The following is an 18,816-nucleotide window of genomic DNA, read 5'->3' on the forward strand; positions in this document are numbered from 1 at the left end:
AATCACCCCAGATGGGACTCGAACCCACAATCCCTGCCTTAGGAGGGCAGTGCCTTATCCATTAGGCCACTGGGGCTACATCTGCATTGACAAAGCGGCCTAGTTTGCATCATGGACGGTTGTTCCAAACATCTACAGTGTTGACTAACATAATGAATGAGAATTATCCATGTCACCGTGTCAGTAAGAAAACAGTTGAAAGGCTGGTACAAGTGATGTTAAATTTCTGTTAGCAGAGGATGGTTTCGATCCATCGACCTCTGGGTTATGGGCCCAGCACGCTTCCGCTGCGCCACTCTGCTGTCTCTTACCCTCTTTGGGAGTCGAACCCACAAGGCCGAACTTCGGAGTTTAGACAACACACACAATCCACAGAAGGCAATAAACAGCATGGAGGTAACATGGCAAAGCAAAGCACTGAAAACAAATGAATTGGTATTGATGTAAATCTTAGATTGATTTGAGATCATTAATTTGCAGTTGAAGTGGCACATATACTGTCAAAAGCATGTTAGCAGAGGATGGTTTCGATCCATCGACCTCTGGGTTATGGGCCCAGCACGCTTCCGCTGCGCCACTCTGCTGTCTCTTACCCTCTTTGGGAGTCGAACCCACAAGGCCGAACTTCGAAGTTTAGACAACACACACAATCCACAGAAGGCAATAAACAGCATGGAGGTAACATGGCAAAGCAAAGCACTGAAAACAAATGAATTGGTATTGATGTAAATCTTAGATTGATTTGAGATCATTACTTTGCAGTTGAAGGGGCACATATACTGTCAAAAGCATGTTAGCAGAGGATGGTTTCGATCCATCGACCTCTGGGTTATGGGCCCAGCACGCTTCCGCTGCGCCACTCTGCTGTAAATCACCCCAGATGGGACTCGAACCCACAATCCCTGCCTTAGGAGGGCAGTGCCTTATCCATTAGGCCACTGGGGCTACATCTGCATTGACAAAGAGGCCTAGTTTGCATCATGGACGGTTGTTCCAAACATCTACAGTGTTGACTAACATAATGAATGAGAATTATCCATGCCACCGTGTCAGTAAGAAAACAGTTGAAAGGCTGGTACAAGTGGTGTTAAATTTCTGTTAGCAGAGGATGGTTTCGATCCATCGACCTCTGGGTTATGGGCCCAGCACGCTTCCGCTGCGCCACTCTGCTGTCTCTTACCCTCTTTGGGAGTCGAACCCACAAGGCCGAACTTCGGAGTTTAGACAACAGACACAATCCACAGAAGGCAATAAACAGCATGGAGGTAACATGGCAAAACAAAGCACTGAAAACAAATGAATTGGTATTGATGTAAATCTTAGATTGATTTGAGATCATTACTTTGCAGTTGAAGGGGCACATATACTGTCAAAAGCATGTTAGCAGAGGATGGTTTCGATCCATCGACCTCTGGGTTATGGGCCCAGCACGCTTCCGCTGCGCCACTCTGCTGTCTCTTACCCTCTTTGGGAGTCGAACCCACAAGGCCGAACTTCGGAGTTTAGACAACACACACAATCCACAGAAGGCAATAAACAGCATGGAGGTAACATGGCAAAGCAAAGCACTGAAAACAAATGAATTGGTATTGATGTAAATCTTAGATTGATTTGAGATCATTACTTTGCAGTTGAAGGGGCACATATACTGTCAAAAGCATGTTAGCAGAGGATGGTTTCGATCCATCGACCTCTGGGTTATGGGCCCAGCACGCTTCCGCTGCGCCACTCTGCTGTCTCTTACCCTCTTTGGGAGTCGAACCCACAAGGCCGAACTTCGGAGTTTAGACAACACACACAATCCACAGAAGGCAATAAACAGCATGGAGGTAACATGGCAAAGCAAAGCACTGAAAACAAATGAATTGGTATTGATGTAAATCTTAGATTGATTTGAGATCATTACTTTGCAGTTGAAGGGGCACATATACTGTCAAAAGCATGTTAGCAGAGGATGGTTTCGATCCATCGACCTCTGGGTTATGGGCCCAGCACGCTTCCGCTGCGCCACTCTGCTGTCTCTTACCCTCTTTGGGAGTCGAACCCACAAGGCCGAACTTCGAAGTTTAGACAACACACACAATCCACAGAAGGCAATAAACAGCATGGAGGTAACATGGCAAAGCAAAGCACTGAAAACAAATGAATTGGTATTGATGTAAATCTTAGATTGATTTGAGATCATTACTTTGCAGTTGAAGGGGCACATATACTGTCAAAAGCATGTTAGCAGAGGATGGTTTCGATCCATCGACCTCTGGGTTATGGGCCCAGCACGCTTCCGCTGCGCCACTCTGCTGTAAATCACCCCAGATGGAACTCGAACCCACAATCCCTGCCTTAGGAGGGCAGTGCCTTATCCATTAGGCCACTGGGGCTACATCTGCATTGACAAAGAGGCCTAGTTTGCATCATGGACGGTTGTTCCAAACATCTACAGTGTTGACTAACATAATGAATGAGAATTATCCATGTCACCGTGTCAGTAAGAAAACAGTTGAAAGGCTGGTACAAGTGATGTTAAATTTCTGTTAGCAGAGGATGGTTTCGATCCATCGACCTCTGGGTTATGGGCCCAGCACGCTTCCGCTGCGCCACTCTGCTGTCTCTTACCCTCTTTGGGAGTCGAACCCACAAGGCCGAACTTCGAAGTTTAGACAACACACACAATCCACAGAAGGCAATAAACAGCATGGAGGTAACATGGCAAAGCAAAGCACTGAAAACAAATGAATTGGTATTGATGTAAATCTTAGATTGATTTGAGATCATTATTTTGCAGTTGAAGTGGCACATATACTGTCAAAAGCATGTTAGCAGAGGATGGTTTCGATCCATCGACCTCTGGGTTATGGGCCCAGCACGCTTCCGCTGCGCCACTCTGCTGTCTCTTACCCTCTTTGGGAGTCGAACCCACAAGGCCGAACTTCGAAGTTTAGACAACACACACAATCCACAGAAGGCAATAAACAGCATGAAGGTAACATGGCAAAGCAAAGCACTGAAAACAAATGAATTGGTATTGATGTAAATCTTAGATTGATTTGAGATCATTACTTTGCAGTTGAAGTGGCACATATACTGTCAAAAGCATGTTAGCAGAGGATGGTTTCGATCCATCGACCTCTGGGTTATGGGCCCAGCACGCTTCCGCTGCGCCACTCTGCTGTAAATCACCCCAGATGGGACTCGAACCCACAATCCCTGCCTTAGGAGGGCAGTGCCTTATCCATTAGGCCACTGGGGCTACATCTGCATTGACAAAGCGGCCTAGTTTGCATCATGGACGGTTGTTCCAAACATCTACAGTGTTGACTAACATAATGAATGAGAATTATCCATGCCACCGTGTCAGTAAGAAAACAGTTGAAAGGCTGGTACAAGTGGTGTTAAATTTCTGTTAGCAGAGGATGGTTTCTATCCATCGACCTCTGGGTTATGGGCCCAGCACGCTTCCGCTGCGCCACTCTGCTGTCTCTTACCCTCTTTGGGAGTCGAACCCACAAGGCCGAACTTCGGAGTTTAGACAACACACACAATCCACAGAAGGCAATAAACAGCATGGAGGTAACATGGCAAAACAAAGCACTGAAAACAAATGAATTGGTATTGATGTAAATCTTAGATTGATTTGAGATCATTACTTTGCAGTTGAAGGGGCACATATACTGTCAAAAGCATGTTAGCAGAGGATGGTTTCGATCCATCGACCTCTGGGTTATGGGCCCAGCACGCTTCCGCTGCGCCACTCTGCTGTCTCTTACCCTCTTTGGGAGTCGAACCCACAAGGCCGAACTTCGGAGTTTAGACAACACACACAATCCACAGAAGGCAATAAACAGCATGGAGGTAACATGGCAAAGCAAAGCACTGAAAACAAATGAATTGGTATTGATGTAAATCTTAGATTGATTTGAGATCATTACTTTGCAGTTGAAGGGGCACATATACTGTCAAAAGCATGTTAGCAGAGGATGGTTTCGATCCATCGACCTCTGGGTTATGGGCCCAGCACGCTTCCGCTGCGCCACTCTGCTGTCTCTTACCCTCTTTGGGAGTCGAACCCACAAGGCCGAACTTCGGAGTTTAGACAACAGACACAATCCACAGAAGGCAATAAACAGCATGGAGGTAACATGGCAAAACAAAGCACTGAAAACAAATGAATTGGTATTGATGTAAATCTTAGATTGATTTGAGATCATTACTTTGCAGTTGAAGGGGCACATATACTGTCAAAAGCATGTTAGCAGAGGATGGTTTCGATCCATCGACCTCTGGGTTATGGGCCCAGCACGCTTCCGCTGCGCCACTCTGCTGTCTCTTACCCTCTTTGGGAGTCGAACCCACAAGGCCGAACTTCGGAGTTTAGACAACACACACAATCCACAGAAGGCAATAAACAGCATGGAGGTAACATGGCAAAGCAAAGCACTGAAAACAAATGAATTGGTATTGATGTAAATCTTAGATTGATTTGAGATCATTATTTTGCAGTTGAAGTGGCACATATACTGTCAAAAGCATGTTAGCAGAGGATGGTTTCGATCCATCGACCTCTGGGTTATGGGCCCAGCACGCTTCCGCTGCGCCACTCTGCTGTAAATCACCCCAGATGGGACTCGAACCCACAATCCCTGCCTTAGGAGGGCAGTGCCTTATCCATTAGGCCACTGGGGCTACATCTGCATTGACAAAGAGGCCTAGTTTGCATCATGGACGGTTGTTCCAAACATCTACAGTGTTGACTAACATAATGAATGAGAATTATCCATGTCACCGTGTCAGTAAGAAAACAGTTGAAAGGCTGGTACAAGTGATGTTAAATTTCTGTTAGCAGAGGATGGTTTCGATCCATCGACCTCTGGGTTATGGGCCCAGCACGCTTCCGCTGCGCCACTCTGCTGTCTCTTACCCTCTTTGGGAGTCGAACCCACAAGGCCGAACTTCGGAGTTTAGACAACACACACAATCCACAGAAGGCAATAAACAGCATGGAGGTAACATGGCAAAGCAAAGCACTGAAAACAAATGAATTGGTATTGATGTAAATCTTAGATTGATTTGAGATCATTACTTTGCAGTTGAAGGGGCACATATACTGTCAAAAGCATGTTAGCAGAGGATGGTTTCGATCCATCGACCTCTGGGTTATGGGCCCAGCACGCTTCCGCTGCGCCACTCTGCTGTCTCTTACCCTCTTTGGGAGTCGAACCCACAAGGCCGAACTTCGAAGTTTAGACAACACACACAATCCACAGAAGGCAATAAACAGCGTGAAGGTAACATGGCAAAGCAAAGCACTGAAAACAAATGAATTGGTATTGATGTAAATCTTAGATTGATTTGAGATCATTACTTTGCAGTTGAAGGGGCACATATACTGTCAAAAGCATGTTAGCAGAGGATGGTTTCGATCCATCGACCTCTGGGTTATGGGCCCAGCACGCTTCCGCTGCGCCACTCTGCTGTAAATCACCCCAGATGGGACTCGAACCCACAATCCCTGCCTTAGGAGGGCAGTGCCTTATCCATTAGGCCACTGGGGCTACATCTGCATTGACAAAGCGGCCTAGTTTGCATCATGGACGGTTGTTCCAAACATCTACAGTGTTGACTAACATAATGAATGAGAATTATCCATGTCACCGTGTCAGTAAGAAAACAGTTGAAAGGCTGGTACAAGTGATGTTAAATTTCTGTTAGCAGAGGATGGTTTCGATCCATCGACCTCTGGGTTATGGGCCCAGCACGCTTCCGCTGCGCCACTCTGCTGTCTCTTACCCTCTTTGGGAGTCGAACCCACAAGGCCGAACTTCGGAGTTTAGACAACACACACAATCCACAGAAGGCAATAAACAGCATGGAGGTAACATGGCAAAGCAAAGCACTGAAAACAAATGAATTGGTATTGATGTAAATCTTAGATTGATTTGAGATCATTACTTTGCAGTTGAAGGGGCACATATACTGTCAAAAGCATGTTAGCAGAGGATGGTTTCGATCCATCGACCTCTGGGTTATGGGCCCAGCACGCTTCCGCTGCGCCACTCTGCTGTCTCTTACCCTCTTTGGGAGTCGAACCCACAAGGCCGAACTTCGGAGTTTAGACAACACACACAATCCACAGAAGGCAATAAACAGCATGGAGGTAACATGGCAAAGCAAAGCACTGAAAACAAATGAATTGGTATTGATGTAAATCTTAGATTGATTTGAGATCATTACTTTGCAGTTGAAGGGGCACATATACTGTCAAAAGCATGTTAGCAGAGGATGGTTTCGATCCATCGACCTCTGGGTTATGGGCCCAGCACGCTTCCGCTGCGCCACTCTGCTGTCTCTTACCCTCTTTGGGAGTCGAACCCACAAGGCCGAACTTCGGAGTTTAGACAACACACACAATCCACAGAAGGCAATAAACAGCATGGAGGTAACATGGCAAAGCAAAGCACTGAAAACAAATGAATTGGTATTGATGTAAATCTTAGATTGATTTGAGATCATTACTTTGCAGTTGAAGGGGCACATATACTGTCAAAAGCATGTTAGCAGAGGATGGTTTCGATCCATCGACCTCTGGGTTATGGGCCCAGCACGCTTCCGCTGCGCCACTCTGCTGTCTCTTACCCTCTTTGGGAGTCGAACCCACAAGGCCGAACTTCGGAAGTTTAGACAACACACACAATCCACAGAAGGCAATAAACAGCATGGAAGGTAACATGGCAAAGCAAAGCACTGAAAACAAATGAATTGGTATTGATGTAAATCTTAGATTGATTTGAGATCATTACTTTGCAGTTGAAGGGGCACATATACTGTCAAAAGCATGTTAGCAGAGGATGGTTTCGATCCATCGACCTCTGGGTTATGGGCCCAGCACGCTTCCGCTGCGCCACTCTGCTGTAAATCACCCCAGATGGGACTCGAACCCACAATCCCTGCCTTAGGAGGGCAGTGCCTTATCCATTAGGCCACTGGGGCTACATCTGCATTGACAAAGCGGCCTAGTTTGCATCATGGACGGTTGTTCCAAACATCTACAGTGTTGACTAACATAATGAATGAGAATTATCCATGTCACCGTGTCAGTAAGAAAACAGTTGAAAGGCTGGTACAAGTGATGTTAAATTTCTGTTAGCAGAGGATGGTTTCGATCCATCGACCTCTGGGTTATGGGCCCAGCACGCTTCCGCTGCGCCACTCTGCTGTCTCTTACCCTCTTTGGGAGTCGAACCCACAAGGCCGAACTTCGGAGTTTAGACAACACACACAATCCACAGAAGGCAATAAACAGCATGGAGGTAACATGGCAAAGCAAAGCACTGAAAACAAATGAATTGGTATTGATGTAAATCTTAGATTGATTTGAGATCATTACTTTGCAGTTGAAGGGGCACATATACTGTCAAAAGCATGTTAGCAGAGGATGGTTTCGATCCATCGACCTCTGGGTTATGGGCCCAGCACGCTTCCGCTGCGCCACTCTGCTGTCTCTTACCGTCTTTGGGAGTCGAACACACAAGGCCGAACTTCGGAGTTTAGACAACACACACAATCCACAGAAGGCAATAAACAGCATGGAGGTAACATGGCAAAACAAAGCACTGAAAACAAATGAATTGGTATTGATGTAAATCTTAGATTGATTTGAGATCATTACTTTGCAGTTGAAGGGGCACATATACTGTCAAAAGCATGTTAGCAGAGGATGGTTTCGATCCATCGACCTCTGGGTTATGGGCCCAGCACGCTTCCGCTGCGCCACTCTGCTGTCTCTTACCCTCTTTGGGAGTCGAACCCACAAGGCCGAACTTCGGAGTTTAGACAACAGACACAATCCACAGAAGGCAATAAACAGCATGGAGGTAACATGGCAAAGCAAAGCACTGAAAACAAATGAATTGGTATTGATGTAAATCTTAGATTGATTTGAGATCATTACTTTTGCAGTTGAAGGGGCACATATACTGTCAAAAGCATGTTAGCAGAGGATGGTTTCGATCCATCGACCTCTGGGTTATGGGCCCAGCACGCTTCCGCTGCGCCACTCTGCTGTCTCTTACCCTCTTTGGGAGTCGAACCCACAAGGCCGAACTTCGGAAGTTTAGACAACACACACAATCCACAGAAGGCAATAAACAGCATGGAGGTAACATGGCAAAGCAAAGCACTGAAAACAAATGAATTGGTATTGATGTAAATCTTAGATTGATTTGAGATCATTATTTTGCAGTTGAAGTGGCACATATACTGTCAAAAGCATGTTAGCAGAGGATGGTTTCGATCCATCGACCTCTGGGTTATGGGCCCAGCACGCTTCCGCTGCGCCACTCTGCTGTAAATCACCCCAGATGGGACTCGAACCCACAATCCCTGCCTTAGGAGGGCAGTGCCTTATCCATTAGGCCACTGGGGCTACATCTGCATTGACAAAGCGGCCTAGTTTGCATCATGGACGGTTGTTCCAAACATCTACAGTGTTGACTAACAGTAATGAATGAGAATTATCCATGTCACCGTGTCAGTAAGAAAACAGTTGAAAGGCTGGTACAAGTGATGTTAAATTTCTGTTAGCAGAGGATGGTTTCGATCCATCGACCTCTGGGTTATGGGCCCAGCACGCTTCCGCTGCGCCACTCTGCTGTCTCTTACCCTCTTTGGGAGTCGAACCCACAAGGCCGAACTTCGAAGTTTAGACAACACACACAATCCACAGAAGGCAATAAACAGCATGAAGGTAACATGGCAAAGCAAAGCACTGAAAACAAATGAATTGGTATTGATGTAAATCTTAGATTGATTTGAGATCATTACTTTGCAGTTGAAGGGGCACATATACTGTCAAAAGCATGTTAGCAGAGGATGGTTTCGATCCATCGACCTCTGGGTTATGGGCCCAGCACGCTTCCGCTGCGCCACTCTGCTGTAAATCACCCCAGATGGGACTCGAACCCACAATCCCTGCCTTAGGAGGGCAGTGCCTTATCCATTAGGCCACTGGGGCTACATCTGCATTGACAAAGCGGCCTAGTTTGCATCATGGACGGTTGTTCCAAACATCTACAGTGTTGACTAACGTAATGAATGAGAATTATCCATGTCACCGTGTCAGTAAGAAAACAGTTGAAAGGCTGGTACAAGTGATGTTAAATTTCTGTTAGCAGAGGATGGTTTCGATCCATCGACCTCTGGGTTATGGGCCCAGCACGCTTCCGCTGCGCCACTCTGCTGTCTCTTACCGTCTTTGGGAGTCGAACACACAAGGCCGAACTTCGGAGTTTAGACAACACACACAATCCACAGAAGGCAATAAACAGCATGGAGGTAACATGGCAAAGCAAAGCACTGAAAACAAATGAATTGGTATTGATGTAAATCTTAGATTGATTTGAGATCATTACTTTGCAGTTGAAGGGGCACATATACTGTCAAAAGCATGTTAGCAGAGGATGGTTTCGATCCATCGACCTCTGGGTTATGGGCCCAGCACGCTTCCGCTGCGCCACTCTGCTGGAAATCACCCCAGATGGAACTCGAACCCAAAATCCCTGCCTTAGGAGGGCAGTGCCTTATCCATTAGGCCACTGGGGCTACATCTGCATTGACAAAGCGGCCTAGTTTGCATCATGGACGGTTGTTCCAAACATCTACAGTGTTGACTAACATAATGAATGAGAATTATCCATGTCACCGTGTCAGTAAGAAAACAGTTGAAAGGCTGGTACAAGTGGTGTTAAATTTCTGTTAGCAGAGGATGGTTTCGATCCATCGACCTCTGGGTTATGGGCCCAGCACGCTTCCGCTGCGCCACTCTGCTGTCTCTTACCCTCTTTGGGAGTCGAACACACAAGGCCGAACTTCGGAGTTTAGACAACACACACAATCCACAGAAGGCAATAAACAGCGTGAAGGTAACATGGCAAAGCAAAGCACTGAAAACAAATGAATTGGTATTGATGTAAATCTTAGATTGATTTGAGATCATTACTTTGCAGTTGAAGGGGCACATATACTGTCAAAAGCATGTTAGCAGAGGATGGTTTCGATCCATCGACCTCTGGGTTATGGGCACAGCACGCTTCCGCTGCGCCACTCTGCTGGAAATCACCGATTGGACTCGAACCCACAATCCCTGCCTTAGGAGGGCAGTGCCTTATCCATTAGGCCACTGGGGCTACATCTGCATTGACAAAGCGGCCTAGTTTGCATCATGGACGGTTGTTCCAAACATCTACAGTGTTGACTAACGTAATGAATGAGAATTATCCATGTCACCGTGTCAGTAAGAAAACAGTTGAAAGGCTGGTACAAGTGATGTTAAATTTCTGTTAGCAGAGGATGGTTTCGATCCATCGACCTGTGGGTTATGGGCCCAGCACGCTTCCGCAGCGCCACTCTGCTGTAAATCACCCCAGATGGAGACTCGAACCCACAATCCCTGCCTTAGGAGGGCAGTGCCTTATCCTTTAGTCCACTTGGGCTACATCTGTCTTGACAGAAAGGCCTAGTTTGCACTTAGTCTTGACTGATAGTCGCCTCGTGGTCCTTTTCGTAGTAGTTTTCTCACATATTTAAGATCTTGAACCCACTTGGCTTTGTTTTGAACGGAACATCTGGTCCTTGAATGCTACATAGACTGACTAATTACATAGGATTGCTTTAAGTTTGTTGTTCAGTTGTTTTTGTATCTGGAGTAGTGGAAGTTCACTTTCATGAGGCTCACTTATTGCAAATCACTTATTGTGTAAAATTATACGTCAAGCCTCATTGAATTGTTGAGTGGAACTGTTTTATATTCAACATTTTCTCTCTCATGGAGGATGGACATTCCTCCTGCTGCCCATTCAAGCTGAAACAACTCCAGAGTCCAGCTCACAGTAAAATAACTCTCTTCTGTTTACTGCTGTTATAGTTGTTGTGAAGGATAGTCATGTTATGGCACTAGAGACACTGAGGTATTTTCAGACATTGTCAGAGATTCAATGTTCCAGACATAAGACAGCACCCACATCATTGTCACTACATCATAAACTGCTAATGCTTGAATAGAATAGAATGAGGGAGAGGAGCAAACACGAAAGTATGAAGAAAGAAAGAGTATTTATGTTTGGAAGGACGTCATTGGAGCAGTCTTGGACCGCACTGAGGGATGAGTGTTACATCTGAATAAAAAAGAGGTGGGCAGAAAGAAAAGAAAGTATGTGTCATAGCTTAAAAGATAAATATGACGAATGTACGGAGGGAACATGAGGGCGAGACCAATAGACATATCGTAGCTATATTTACCCTCAGACTGTTTGGATGCAAAAATAGTTGTAAATTAGTTGGCAAATACAGCTGTAAATATAAAGTCTGTTTAAAACTCTATAACAAATACACCAACCACAGTGTGCTCTAACAGAAAAAATATGAATCTCAAAACGTTGGTATGTATTTAGAAAACACAATTATATGAAAATTAGAAGTACAAATAAAATCTGCCACTAAATTGAGGTAATTTCCCCTGGCCTTAGTGAAAAGGAATTTACGGCTTTTTTACTCTTTTATAGGCAACATTCACATTCACTCATCTGAAGCCACGTTTGAACAGTATTACTCTGCAGTTAAACCTTTTGGGTTGCTCTCTATTGGATAATAATGACAAACTAAATAAGGTGTTACATGTATTACTGAGCCACCGGGATGCCCAGTGCCGGCATGTTTACCTGAATGATGCATTTCTACTTTACTGTTTTTGTTTCAAGTGGGTATGAGAACATGTTTTGTGGTACTGAAAAAAATGAATAATGTTTTGACGTCTCCATGCAGCCTTTCTAATCCATCATAGTTATGTGAAAATATTTTAAATGAAAGCCCAGTTTATCAGAAGTATAACAATAGAGGGGGAGAGGAGGGAGAATGTGATGGCAAGAAGAGCAGATGGGTTTAGAAAGAGATTGAAAGAGAAAAGATGAAGTAGGACTAGGAATAGACTAGGAGAGGGGCTCTGGCATAAAGATGGATGTCTAAAAGGACCTTTCAGATGTGGCTGATATGTAAAGGTTGATCAAGACTTCTAAAGTGGAAAGTGCAGTAGCACAGGCAGAATGTGCCTCCTCTTACACAAGTGTCTGCCACCAGTGTCCTATTCCCCTTGAGCTACAGTGGCCTGTAAGTGACACAAGGGAAGTCCAGGCAAAAGACATTTTGTCTCCAAGAGACAAATTGAGATGGGGAGGAGGAAATAAAAACAAGGAGGAAAAGGGAGGAGATGGATGTTGTCATGCAGGGCAAGAAAGAGAATGACGGAACAGCAGAGAAACAAGGAGGACAGGGGTGTTTGCCTGGGGGGCTATGGCCAAACAATTAGGAGGAGGAGGACAAAGATAGGGGCTGAGGCTGCAGGTCGACAGGCTAGACAAGACTATCTTCCCTCAGGGGAACACAGACGCTTTTTGTTTAGAGAAGAAGACACAAGAACAATCCACCGGAGAAAATAGGCCAGACAGACAGACAGACAGATGGGGAGATCGAGGGACTGAAAGATAGTGGGAGGGAGGGAGGGAGACTGGGAGGGACGGCGATAGTGAGAAACAAAGAGATGAGAGACACCCAGAGGGATCCCGGGAAGTCCAGGAGGATTTGAGCAGAAAAGGACAAGGGATGAGCACCTGATGAAAAGATAAAGAGAGAAAGAAAAAGTGAGAATTCAGAGGGTAACATTTCAAACAGCTCAGAACGAGGGATTGTTGCTAGTAGAAGACGTTGGCCAGCTGTCTGACAATGAAAGAGAAAGGAGATGTGGTTAAAAAGAGGGAACAAAGAAAGCATGAAGGTGATATCTGTGCAGATATTCACATATTTTATAACTACTTATTGCTTCAACTTGAAAAATGGTCAAATGTTCACCTTGACTCACATGTCCTGCTCTCAACGTTTGTGTTGAATGTGTGTGAGTGTTTTGCTTTCCCTTCCCTGTTAAATATTAAGTCACTACGACGGGAGATGAGAGGCAAGGCGGAACGGCACTAAATCAGCTGTGATTCCTACTTGTCACGAAGAGATAAGCATGAATTTTTGCCAAGCTGAGCTGTAAATAGCTAAGACGTGTTGTTCAAAGTCTGAAAAGAAAAAAGTTGTTCTGGCTGCGTCTTCCAAAGTTTAACTTTGTTTTATATGAAGCTGAATGCACAGTGAGGTGCTGAGAAGAAAGAGACGCTGACTTACTTTCAAGCAGAAGGCAGGGATTCAGAGTTTTTCCCGACAGGCTTTACCAAAGTTCATATTAAGTTGACGCAGTACTTTTTCAATGTTGAACTGAGTATATTAACTATTAGATTCTCCTCTTTTCTTTTTGGAAACATTTTTGATTTCTCTTTCCCTTGCCAGCAAGTGATGTACGGGTATTTACTTGTCATGCTGGCAGTCGGTCGGTTGGTCCCCCTGGTTTACATTTATTAAACCTGCTGAACATCATCATTATCATTGTGAGAGTGTCATGCTGACATTTAGCTCAAAGCACCATTGTGCCCAAGTACATACAGTATATAATTGTATTATATTCAGGTTTTGGTATAATATTCTATTATGTCATGTGCTCACATGCTTAAACTTATATATAGATTTTGGGTTATTTATTTACATTTGACGTAATTACTGGACGAGAGTCGAGGAGGTTGTACCAGCATCCAGTTCAAAAGTATTTTAGCTGACTTCATCAATCTGTCAGAGTATCGATAAACAGCAAACGAGTGTATAACGGTATTATGTGTAACGCTGCCCTCTGTTTCCATCACCTCTGGCTTTTTAGTCATTTTGAAGCAGCTAGTTTGTAAAAGTGTCATGTTTGTATTCTACTTTGCTCTGTTTGCAATGGCGCAGCTATAACATTTAAACAAATGCAGGGATTAACTCCCTTTGTGTCTAGAAGTCTTTCGACCTGCACGTTATCAAATCAGGGCTCACTCAGCTGTAATGCACTTATGGGAAATTAGTGTTCTTTAAATGTAAACATGCCTGTCCTGCTTGAATTCCTGTGTGAGCTTAGTTCCCAGTTTATTGTAAATTGCAACTTCTTTTCAACAGTTCATCGTCAATGAGGCCAAATATGGCTCGGATCACCTCTGTAGATGTAATGTAGATGTTTAGACTTTGAGTGCATATGTTGGTGCACTTAAAATGGATTTTATCAGGGTTTTCAGACCCTAATCCGATCACCCGCTAAACATGCTCCCACCAGGTTTAAAGGGAGTCTGTATTTCATATGTACAGTAATGGCATCCACCACACTGACTGTGTGGCTATAAAAACTCAGTCCTTCAGGTTTTTATGTAAATCTAAATCCGATGCCCTTCTTTTGACTCTGGCTCATCCCTTCCTTGAAAAAACTTTGAGGTGCTTTGGATGAAAGCGTTCACCAAATTGCTTATACATCATCCAGAGTAATAAAGCAAACAAAAACTGCCATGAAAAAAGACAAGTTGAAAAATGGAGAGATGATAAAGGTTTTGATTTATGAAAGGAAATGAAGAGGGAGTGGATCTTTTAGAAGATGTGAATTCGCTGGAAATGCAAAAAGAAATGGAGGGATGATAAACAGTATGAGTAAAATATAGAGCAATGGAAGACAGGAGCAGACCTATAGAGAGAGATTACTGCACAAATGAGTCATCTGCATGTCATTTAAAAGCAGGAGAAGTGCTAAAGAAAACTTAATAATGAAGGAGTGATACATTAAATAAGGGTTGGAGGGAGTGAGCTATGTGTACGCTGCAGGCTGCAGACTACCCATTTATATTCCTCTCTACTCTGCCCCAAGGGGCCTGCTGATTGTATGGGTTCACATACGTACAGTATCAGCGGGTGTTCGACTATGTGCTTCGTCCCTGCAGTTTGGTGTGTGTGTGTCTATAGGTGCTTTTATTTCTCTCTGTTTGATACGTATGTGCTTCCGAAACTTTCGCTGTGTGTGTGTGTGTGTGTGTGTGTGCATGTGTGTGTGTGTCCATGTGTGTGTGATGAGATGAGATTAGACTTCCTGCAGGGCTGTAGTTCCATGGAGGCCATCTGAAGCAGCAGGAACGTCAGGAATGTGGGAACAGCGCTATGCTTCGCTGTCTCCGTCAACGCAACAACATCTTTGCCTCATCGTAGGAGAGGAGACGAGGGGAGAGGAGGAGAGGGAACAAGGAGTTGAGAATAAAGGCAGAGACATGTAGTGCACATCCAAACCTTGTTTTGAATATCCCTTTTCAACATTTTACGGTAGCCAAACTCTTTGTACCTCAACATCAACCTGAGCACTTTCCGGTTAAACCATTTACCAGTTTCTAAGACTTTTAAAGGTATTTGTCCCACCGTTCCCTGGGAGCCGAGTTAAGTTATGTATTTATAGAATATCACAGCATGCCACACAGAAAACAAAGGGCTCTGTTCTTCCACCACGATGAACATTCTTTAAAAAAACAAAACAATTTATTGGGATTTAAATAAACAGTGAAGCGCATGGCCTTGATTGTGCGGTGACAGCAGACAACTGAATTAAACAACGATGAGCAACACAAGGAATATTAGGACACAATGTTGATAATGTGGTCGACAATTCGAGACCACGCAGTAATGTAGCGTTTTTTATTTATTCATCACAATTTGTCAAAGTTGGACCAGCAGTGTCTGACATGTCACACACAGTTTTGATGCAATTCTAGGGCGTCTATTTGGCTGCTAAGTGTGTATTATGATGATGGCAATAGGATTGATGGACTATAGTTTTGTGTCAATTTAACTGGGAGGAAAGAAGTTAGGCCAAAAGTCAGGAATACCGCAAACTCCTCAAACATCTCAACTCCAAAAAATGTTTTTAACAAATACAGTTTGAAAGAGAAGACATTTACTGGTGTCCTTATCTTTTCCATCAGTGTTTTTTTGTGGGTATTCCTGTCAATCTGTTCGTTCATATTTTTATCTATTTGTGACATACTTTCATTTGACTGTAATTCGGGATTAGCCCAAGGAGAGCCACTACAGATACATATTTTATGGAACAGCATTTTTTTTTGGCCGGAGTGTAATTTGTCAACGTTGCATGCTCTTTAAATTGGTTTAAATTGGACATTTGGTGTATGATACATCTTATTATGTATAGATATAAAACATCTCCATGAAGCCAATTGGCGTATTTTCTCAAATGCCACACTTTCCATAATGCAAGTGATGTCTGAAGACCAACAGATGGAGAAAGAGAAAAATCCCCACTCCACTTGATAACGGTGTGTGAGGCACCGCAGTCGGAGTGAGAGAAATGTGCCAAACGTTGTGATTCGCCGTGTTTGAAATGGAGAGTGAAGAATGAGGTGTGGTGTTAGTGTGTGTGACAGCAGATGTTGTTCTCCTGTGGCGCTCTGCTCTCCCATTGTGGCTGGTTATTAATGGCTCCAGATTCATTACAAGCAGCCAGCATGCCCGACACTATTAGTCACACAGTCACTGAGAGACGCACAGACACACATGCACAGACTTTTCCAATAGTTCAGAAACTGTTGTGGTTTTTACTCTGGCTTAAATAACATTTTACCTTTTTGTCCCCCCCCCCCCCTCCTTTTCCTTATTACTTCCTCCTTTCCTTGTTCCCTCAATCCAGAAGACATCTTTATCCTCCAGGCAAAAGACAAGAAGAACCCTCTCATCTACGGCCTGTTTACCACCTCTAGGTATGAGAAAACAAAGACACTTTAGTTACTTTAAATGGCAATTTGAAATGTGTGCACCCTTGTTTAAGAGTTAAAAGTAGCAGTATAACTATGGGTGGGAGGCACTGGGTGTGTCTTTAATTTCCTCTGGGTGGAAAGTTTTCATTCCTTTAGAGATCGCTCATGGGTAAACAAATGAGTTGAATCATGTGTATTGATTAACAACACCAGCTTTTTGTGCACTACAGCAAGCACGTTCTTCCTTTGAGTGTCAACGGAACAACTCTAGATTTCAATAAAATAGAAGAGAAGAGAAGGCGTTTAATTCCCGTCTAAAGGCCTCATAGGTGTAAATGTTTTATGAATATTATTTCCTTAAAATAAACACTCATGGAAGAATTTCATTATTTTAAAAAGAAAACAAACGTTGTTATATTTTGCTATTGCTGTAAACAACTGCATTTATTGTGTCTCGCAAAAACTATTATTTACAAGATTACATTTGAATATATCATGATTCACCCAGTTTTATTGAATAGAGCTTGAACACACCATAATGTAACTCAATGAAACCTCGCTATTCAACCACGCTGTTACCTAACTCTCTTCCTGCCAATTTCCACACGGATTTGCCAACACAATGTAGCATTATCAGGGAAAGGATAACACACACAAACACACACACACAGACACACACTCACTAGCCAATAATGGGTATCAAATATCATAGAAAAAATAGGCATGATTCAACGATCAGTAATTCTTTGTCGGGAGCACCAATAATATACAGAAAAATAAGCACTGGCTGTAATAAAGTGGGGGGAAATATATGAAGTGAGGAAAAGTCCGAGCAAATGTCCAAGGGAGCGACAAACTGCAGTTTCTCATTTCCTCCAAAAACTTACCCACGGCACCACATGCTCTGAAAATAACTCCGTTTCTGAGGCGGACGGCAGAGCTCTACAGTAGCAGCAGATGTGTGACGACATTTGGCACGGCGGAGCAGGGAGTTGGTCTAGCTCAGTTTTGGAAAGTGTCTGGAAACTCAGCGGGGAATGCACACAAATCCAAAGCATCACCCAGGGTGGGGTCCCAACCACAGAACTGTGGGAGCAGAGAGGTCATCCCCTCTGAATGGAAACTCTTCCTGGTTCACTCATGAAAGTCAATAGTGTGGGCTGTGGATCTGTCCACTACTATTTACTTGTGTCATTTAGATTTTCATTTGATCATATCTTCATTCAATATCATTAAAAAATGTAAGAAATTGAAATTACAATTTAGCAGCTGTTTCATTTTCTGGAGTTTCCTGTGTTAATTCACTTTACATACAAATTCACCAAAGGTTTTAAACTTATGTTGAAATAATTTATCGTTTCTGAAGTGCCATTTAGCAACGCACTCAACTCCATCCCAGCAACGAGGTTTCTGATTTATGTAGCCGAGATGGTCCTCATCGTGACCTCTGACCTCAGAGAACTTCCCTCCAGAGAAAGATTTGACCAAACGTTAGTGTGTGTTATCCATCTGAGCTGAAGGAAACCACCCTGATGCATCCGCTGTGGGGGAACCAGCGGATTCATCCAAGCTGGGTTGGACTACATTCTGTCAACTGATGCATTAAAGCTGAAAAGCCACAATGACTCACAGCTCTACATACTGTACATGCTCAGGTTATGTTTTGATTCATGCACGCTGGAGGAATAATGGATGGAAAGGCAATATAAGTCTGTGATAAAAGAGACTCCCATGTCTTTCTGGTCTGTCCTTAGTGACATCCTGAACGGTTCAGCAGTGTGCGTTTACCGGATGGAAGATGTGGTTCGAGCTTTCAAGGGAAACTTCCTTCATAAGGAGGGACCTCAGTACAAGTGGGCAGAGTTCACAGGCAAGGTGCCCTACCCGCGACCAGGAACTGTGAGTTACCCAAGCAACTGTTTTGATGTTGAATTGCACCCCATGTATTCTCAGTCTCTTCCAGACATTCTGATTCTGACTCTGACTCTGTTTCTCTCTCTCTCTCTCTCTCGCTCTCTCTCTCTCTCAGTGTCCCAGCAGCACGTATGGAAGTTACAGCTCGACCAGAGAATATCCTGATGACGTCATCTTCTTCAGCAGGACTCACCCGCTGCTGCAGGTTCAGCTG

General features: G+C 44.0%; 1 protein-coding gene and 43 non-coding genes across 44 annotated transcripts in view; 1 reads left to right on the forward strand and 43 right to left on the reverse strand.

Moving 5' to 3' along the window:
• sema3h (sema domain, immunoglobulin domain (Ig), short basic domain, secreted, (semaphorin) 3H) overlaps positions 1-18,816 on the forward strand; it is a 219,953-nt gene that overhangs the window by 193,641 nt on the left and 7,496 nt on the right. The window contains exons 9-11 of the mRNA XM_034537843.1: positions 16,622-16,691; positions 18,443-18,587; positions 18,718-18,807. Coding sequence (XP_034393734.1) covers positions 16,622-16,691; positions 18,443-18,587; positions 18,718-18,807 — 305 coding nt within the window. The remainder of the gene's footprint in view (positions 1-16,621; positions 16,692-18,442; positions 18,588-18,717; positions 18,808-18,816) is intronic.
• trnar-ccu lies at positions 4-76 on the reverse strand. The gene has a single exon. It is a non-coding gene; the product is annotated as a tRNA-Arg (tRNA).
• On the reverse strand, positions 231-302 carry trnam-cau. Its single transcript has one exon. It is a non-coding gene; the product is annotated as a tRNA-Met (tRNA).
• trnam-cau lies at positions 513-584 on the reverse strand. The gene has a single exon. It is a non-coding gene; the product is annotated as a tRNA-Met (tRNA).
• Positions 795-866, reverse strand: trnam-cau. The gene has a single exon. It is a non-coding gene; the product is annotated as a tRNA-Met (tRNA).
• trnar-ccu lies at positions 873-945 on the reverse strand. Its single transcript has one exon. It is a non-coding gene; the product is annotated as a tRNA-Arg (tRNA).
• trnam-cau lies at positions 1,100-1,171 on the reverse strand. The gene has a single exon. It is a non-coding gene; the product is annotated as a tRNA-Met (tRNA).
• Positions 1,382-1,453, reverse strand: trnam-cau. The gene has a single exon. It is a non-coding gene; the product is annotated as a tRNA-Met (tRNA).
• trnam-cau lies at positions 1,664-1,735 on the reverse strand. The gene has a single exon. It is a non-coding gene; the product is annotated as a tRNA-Met (tRNA).
• trnam-cau lies at positions 1,946-2,017 on the reverse strand. Its single transcript has one exon. It is a non-coding gene; the product is annotated as a tRNA-Met (tRNA).
• Positions 2,228-2,299, reverse strand: trnam-cau. The gene has a single exon. It is a non-coding gene; the product is annotated as a tRNA-Met (tRNA).
• Positions 2,306-2,378, reverse strand: trnar-ccu. The gene has a single exon. It is a non-coding gene; the product is annotated as a tRNA-Arg (tRNA).
• On the reverse strand, positions 2,533-2,604 carry trnam-cau. The gene has a single exon. It is a non-coding gene; the product is annotated as a tRNA-Met (tRNA).
• Positions 2,815-2,886, reverse strand: trnam-cau. Its single transcript has one exon. It is a non-coding gene; the product is annotated as a tRNA-Met (tRNA).
• trnam-cau lies at positions 3,097-3,168 on the reverse strand. Its single transcript has one exon. It is a non-coding gene; the product is annotated as a tRNA-Met (tRNA).
• On the reverse strand, positions 3,175-3,247 carry trnar-ccu. Its single transcript has one exon. It is a non-coding gene; the product is annotated as a tRNA-Arg (tRNA).
• On the reverse strand, positions 3,684-3,755 carry trnam-cau. Its single transcript has one exon. It is a non-coding gene; the product is annotated as a tRNA-Met (tRNA).
• trnam-cau lies at positions 3,966-4,037 on the reverse strand. The gene has a single exon. It is a non-coding gene; the product is annotated as a tRNA-Met (tRNA).
• Positions 4,248-4,319, reverse strand: trnam-cau. Its single transcript has one exon. It is a non-coding gene; the product is annotated as a tRNA-Met (tRNA).
• Positions 4,530-4,601, reverse strand: trnam-cau. The gene has a single exon. It is a non-coding gene; the product is annotated as a tRNA-Met (tRNA).
• trnar-ccu lies at positions 4,608-4,680 on the reverse strand. Its single transcript has one exon. It is a non-coding gene; the product is annotated as a tRNA-Arg (tRNA).
• trnam-cau lies at positions 4,835-4,906 on the reverse strand. Its single transcript has one exon. It is a non-coding gene; the product is annotated as a tRNA-Met (tRNA).
• trnam-cau lies at positions 5,117-5,188 on the reverse strand. Its single transcript has one exon. It is a non-coding gene; the product is annotated as a tRNA-Met (tRNA).
• On the reverse strand, positions 5,399-5,470 carry trnam-cau. Its single transcript has one exon. It is a non-coding gene; the product is annotated as a tRNA-Met (tRNA).
• trnar-ccu lies at positions 5,477-5,549 on the reverse strand. The gene has a single exon. It is a non-coding gene; the product is annotated as a tRNA-Arg (tRNA).
• On the reverse strand, positions 5,704-5,775 carry trnam-cau. The gene has a single exon. It is a non-coding gene; the product is annotated as a tRNA-Met (tRNA).
• trnam-cau lies at positions 5,986-6,057 on the reverse strand. The gene has a single exon. It is a non-coding gene; the product is annotated as a tRNA-Met (tRNA).
• Positions 6,268-6,339, reverse strand: trnam-cau. The gene has a single exon. It is a non-coding gene; the product is annotated as a tRNA-Met (tRNA).
• On the reverse strand, positions 6,550-6,621 carry trnam-cau. Its single transcript has one exon. It is a non-coding gene; the product is annotated as a tRNA-Met (tRNA).
• Positions 6,834-6,905, reverse strand: trnam-cau. Its single transcript has one exon. It is a non-coding gene; the product is annotated as a tRNA-Met (tRNA).
• Positions 6,912-6,984, reverse strand: trnar-ccu. Its single transcript has one exon. It is a non-coding gene; the product is annotated as a tRNA-Arg (tRNA).
• On the reverse strand, positions 7,139-7,210 carry trnam-cau. Its single transcript has one exon. It is a non-coding gene; the product is annotated as a tRNA-Met (tRNA).
• Positions 7,421-7,492, reverse strand: trnam-cau. Its single transcript has one exon. It is a non-coding gene; the product is annotated as a tRNA-Met (tRNA).
• trnam-cau lies at positions 7,703-7,774 on the reverse strand. The gene has a single exon. It is a non-coding gene; the product is annotated as a tRNA-Met (tRNA).
• trnam-cau lies at positions 7,986-8,057 on the reverse strand. Its single transcript has one exon. It is a non-coding gene; the product is annotated as a tRNA-Met (tRNA).
• On the reverse strand, positions 8,269-8,340 carry trnam-cau. Its single transcript has one exon. It is a non-coding gene; the product is annotated as a tRNA-Met (tRNA).
• trnar-ccu lies at positions 8,347-8,419 on the reverse strand. Its single transcript has one exon. It is a non-coding gene; the product is annotated as a tRNA-Arg (tRNA).
• Positions 8,575-8,646, reverse strand: trnam-cau. Its single transcript has one exon. It is a non-coding gene; the product is annotated as a tRNA-Met (tRNA).
• trnam-cau lies at positions 8,857-8,928 on the reverse strand. The gene has a single exon. It is a non-coding gene; the product is annotated as a tRNA-Met (tRNA).
• trnar-ccu lies at positions 8,935-9,007 on the reverse strand. The gene has a single exon. It is a non-coding gene; the product is annotated as a tRNA-Arg (tRNA).
• trnam-cau lies at positions 9,162-9,233 on the reverse strand. Its single transcript has one exon. It is a non-coding gene; the product is annotated as a tRNA-Met (tRNA).
• Positions 9,444-9,515, reverse strand: trnam-cau. The gene has a single exon. It is a non-coding gene; the product is annotated as a tRNA-Met (tRNA).
• trnar-ccu lies at positions 9,522-9,594 on the reverse strand. Its single transcript has one exon. It is a non-coding gene; the product is annotated as a tRNA-Arg (tRNA).
• trnam-cau lies at positions 9,749-9,820 on the reverse strand. Its single transcript has one exon. It is a non-coding gene; the product is annotated as a tRNA-Met (tRNA).

The sequence above is a fragment of the Cyclopterus lumpus genome, chromosome 7 (genome assembly GCF_009769545.1).
Source record: "Cyclopterus lumpus isolate fCycLum1 chromosome 7, fCycLum1.pri, whole genome shotgun sequence".
NCBI lineage: Eukaryota > Metazoa > Chordata > Actinopteri > Perciformes > Cyclopteridae > Cyclopterus > Cyclopterus lumpus.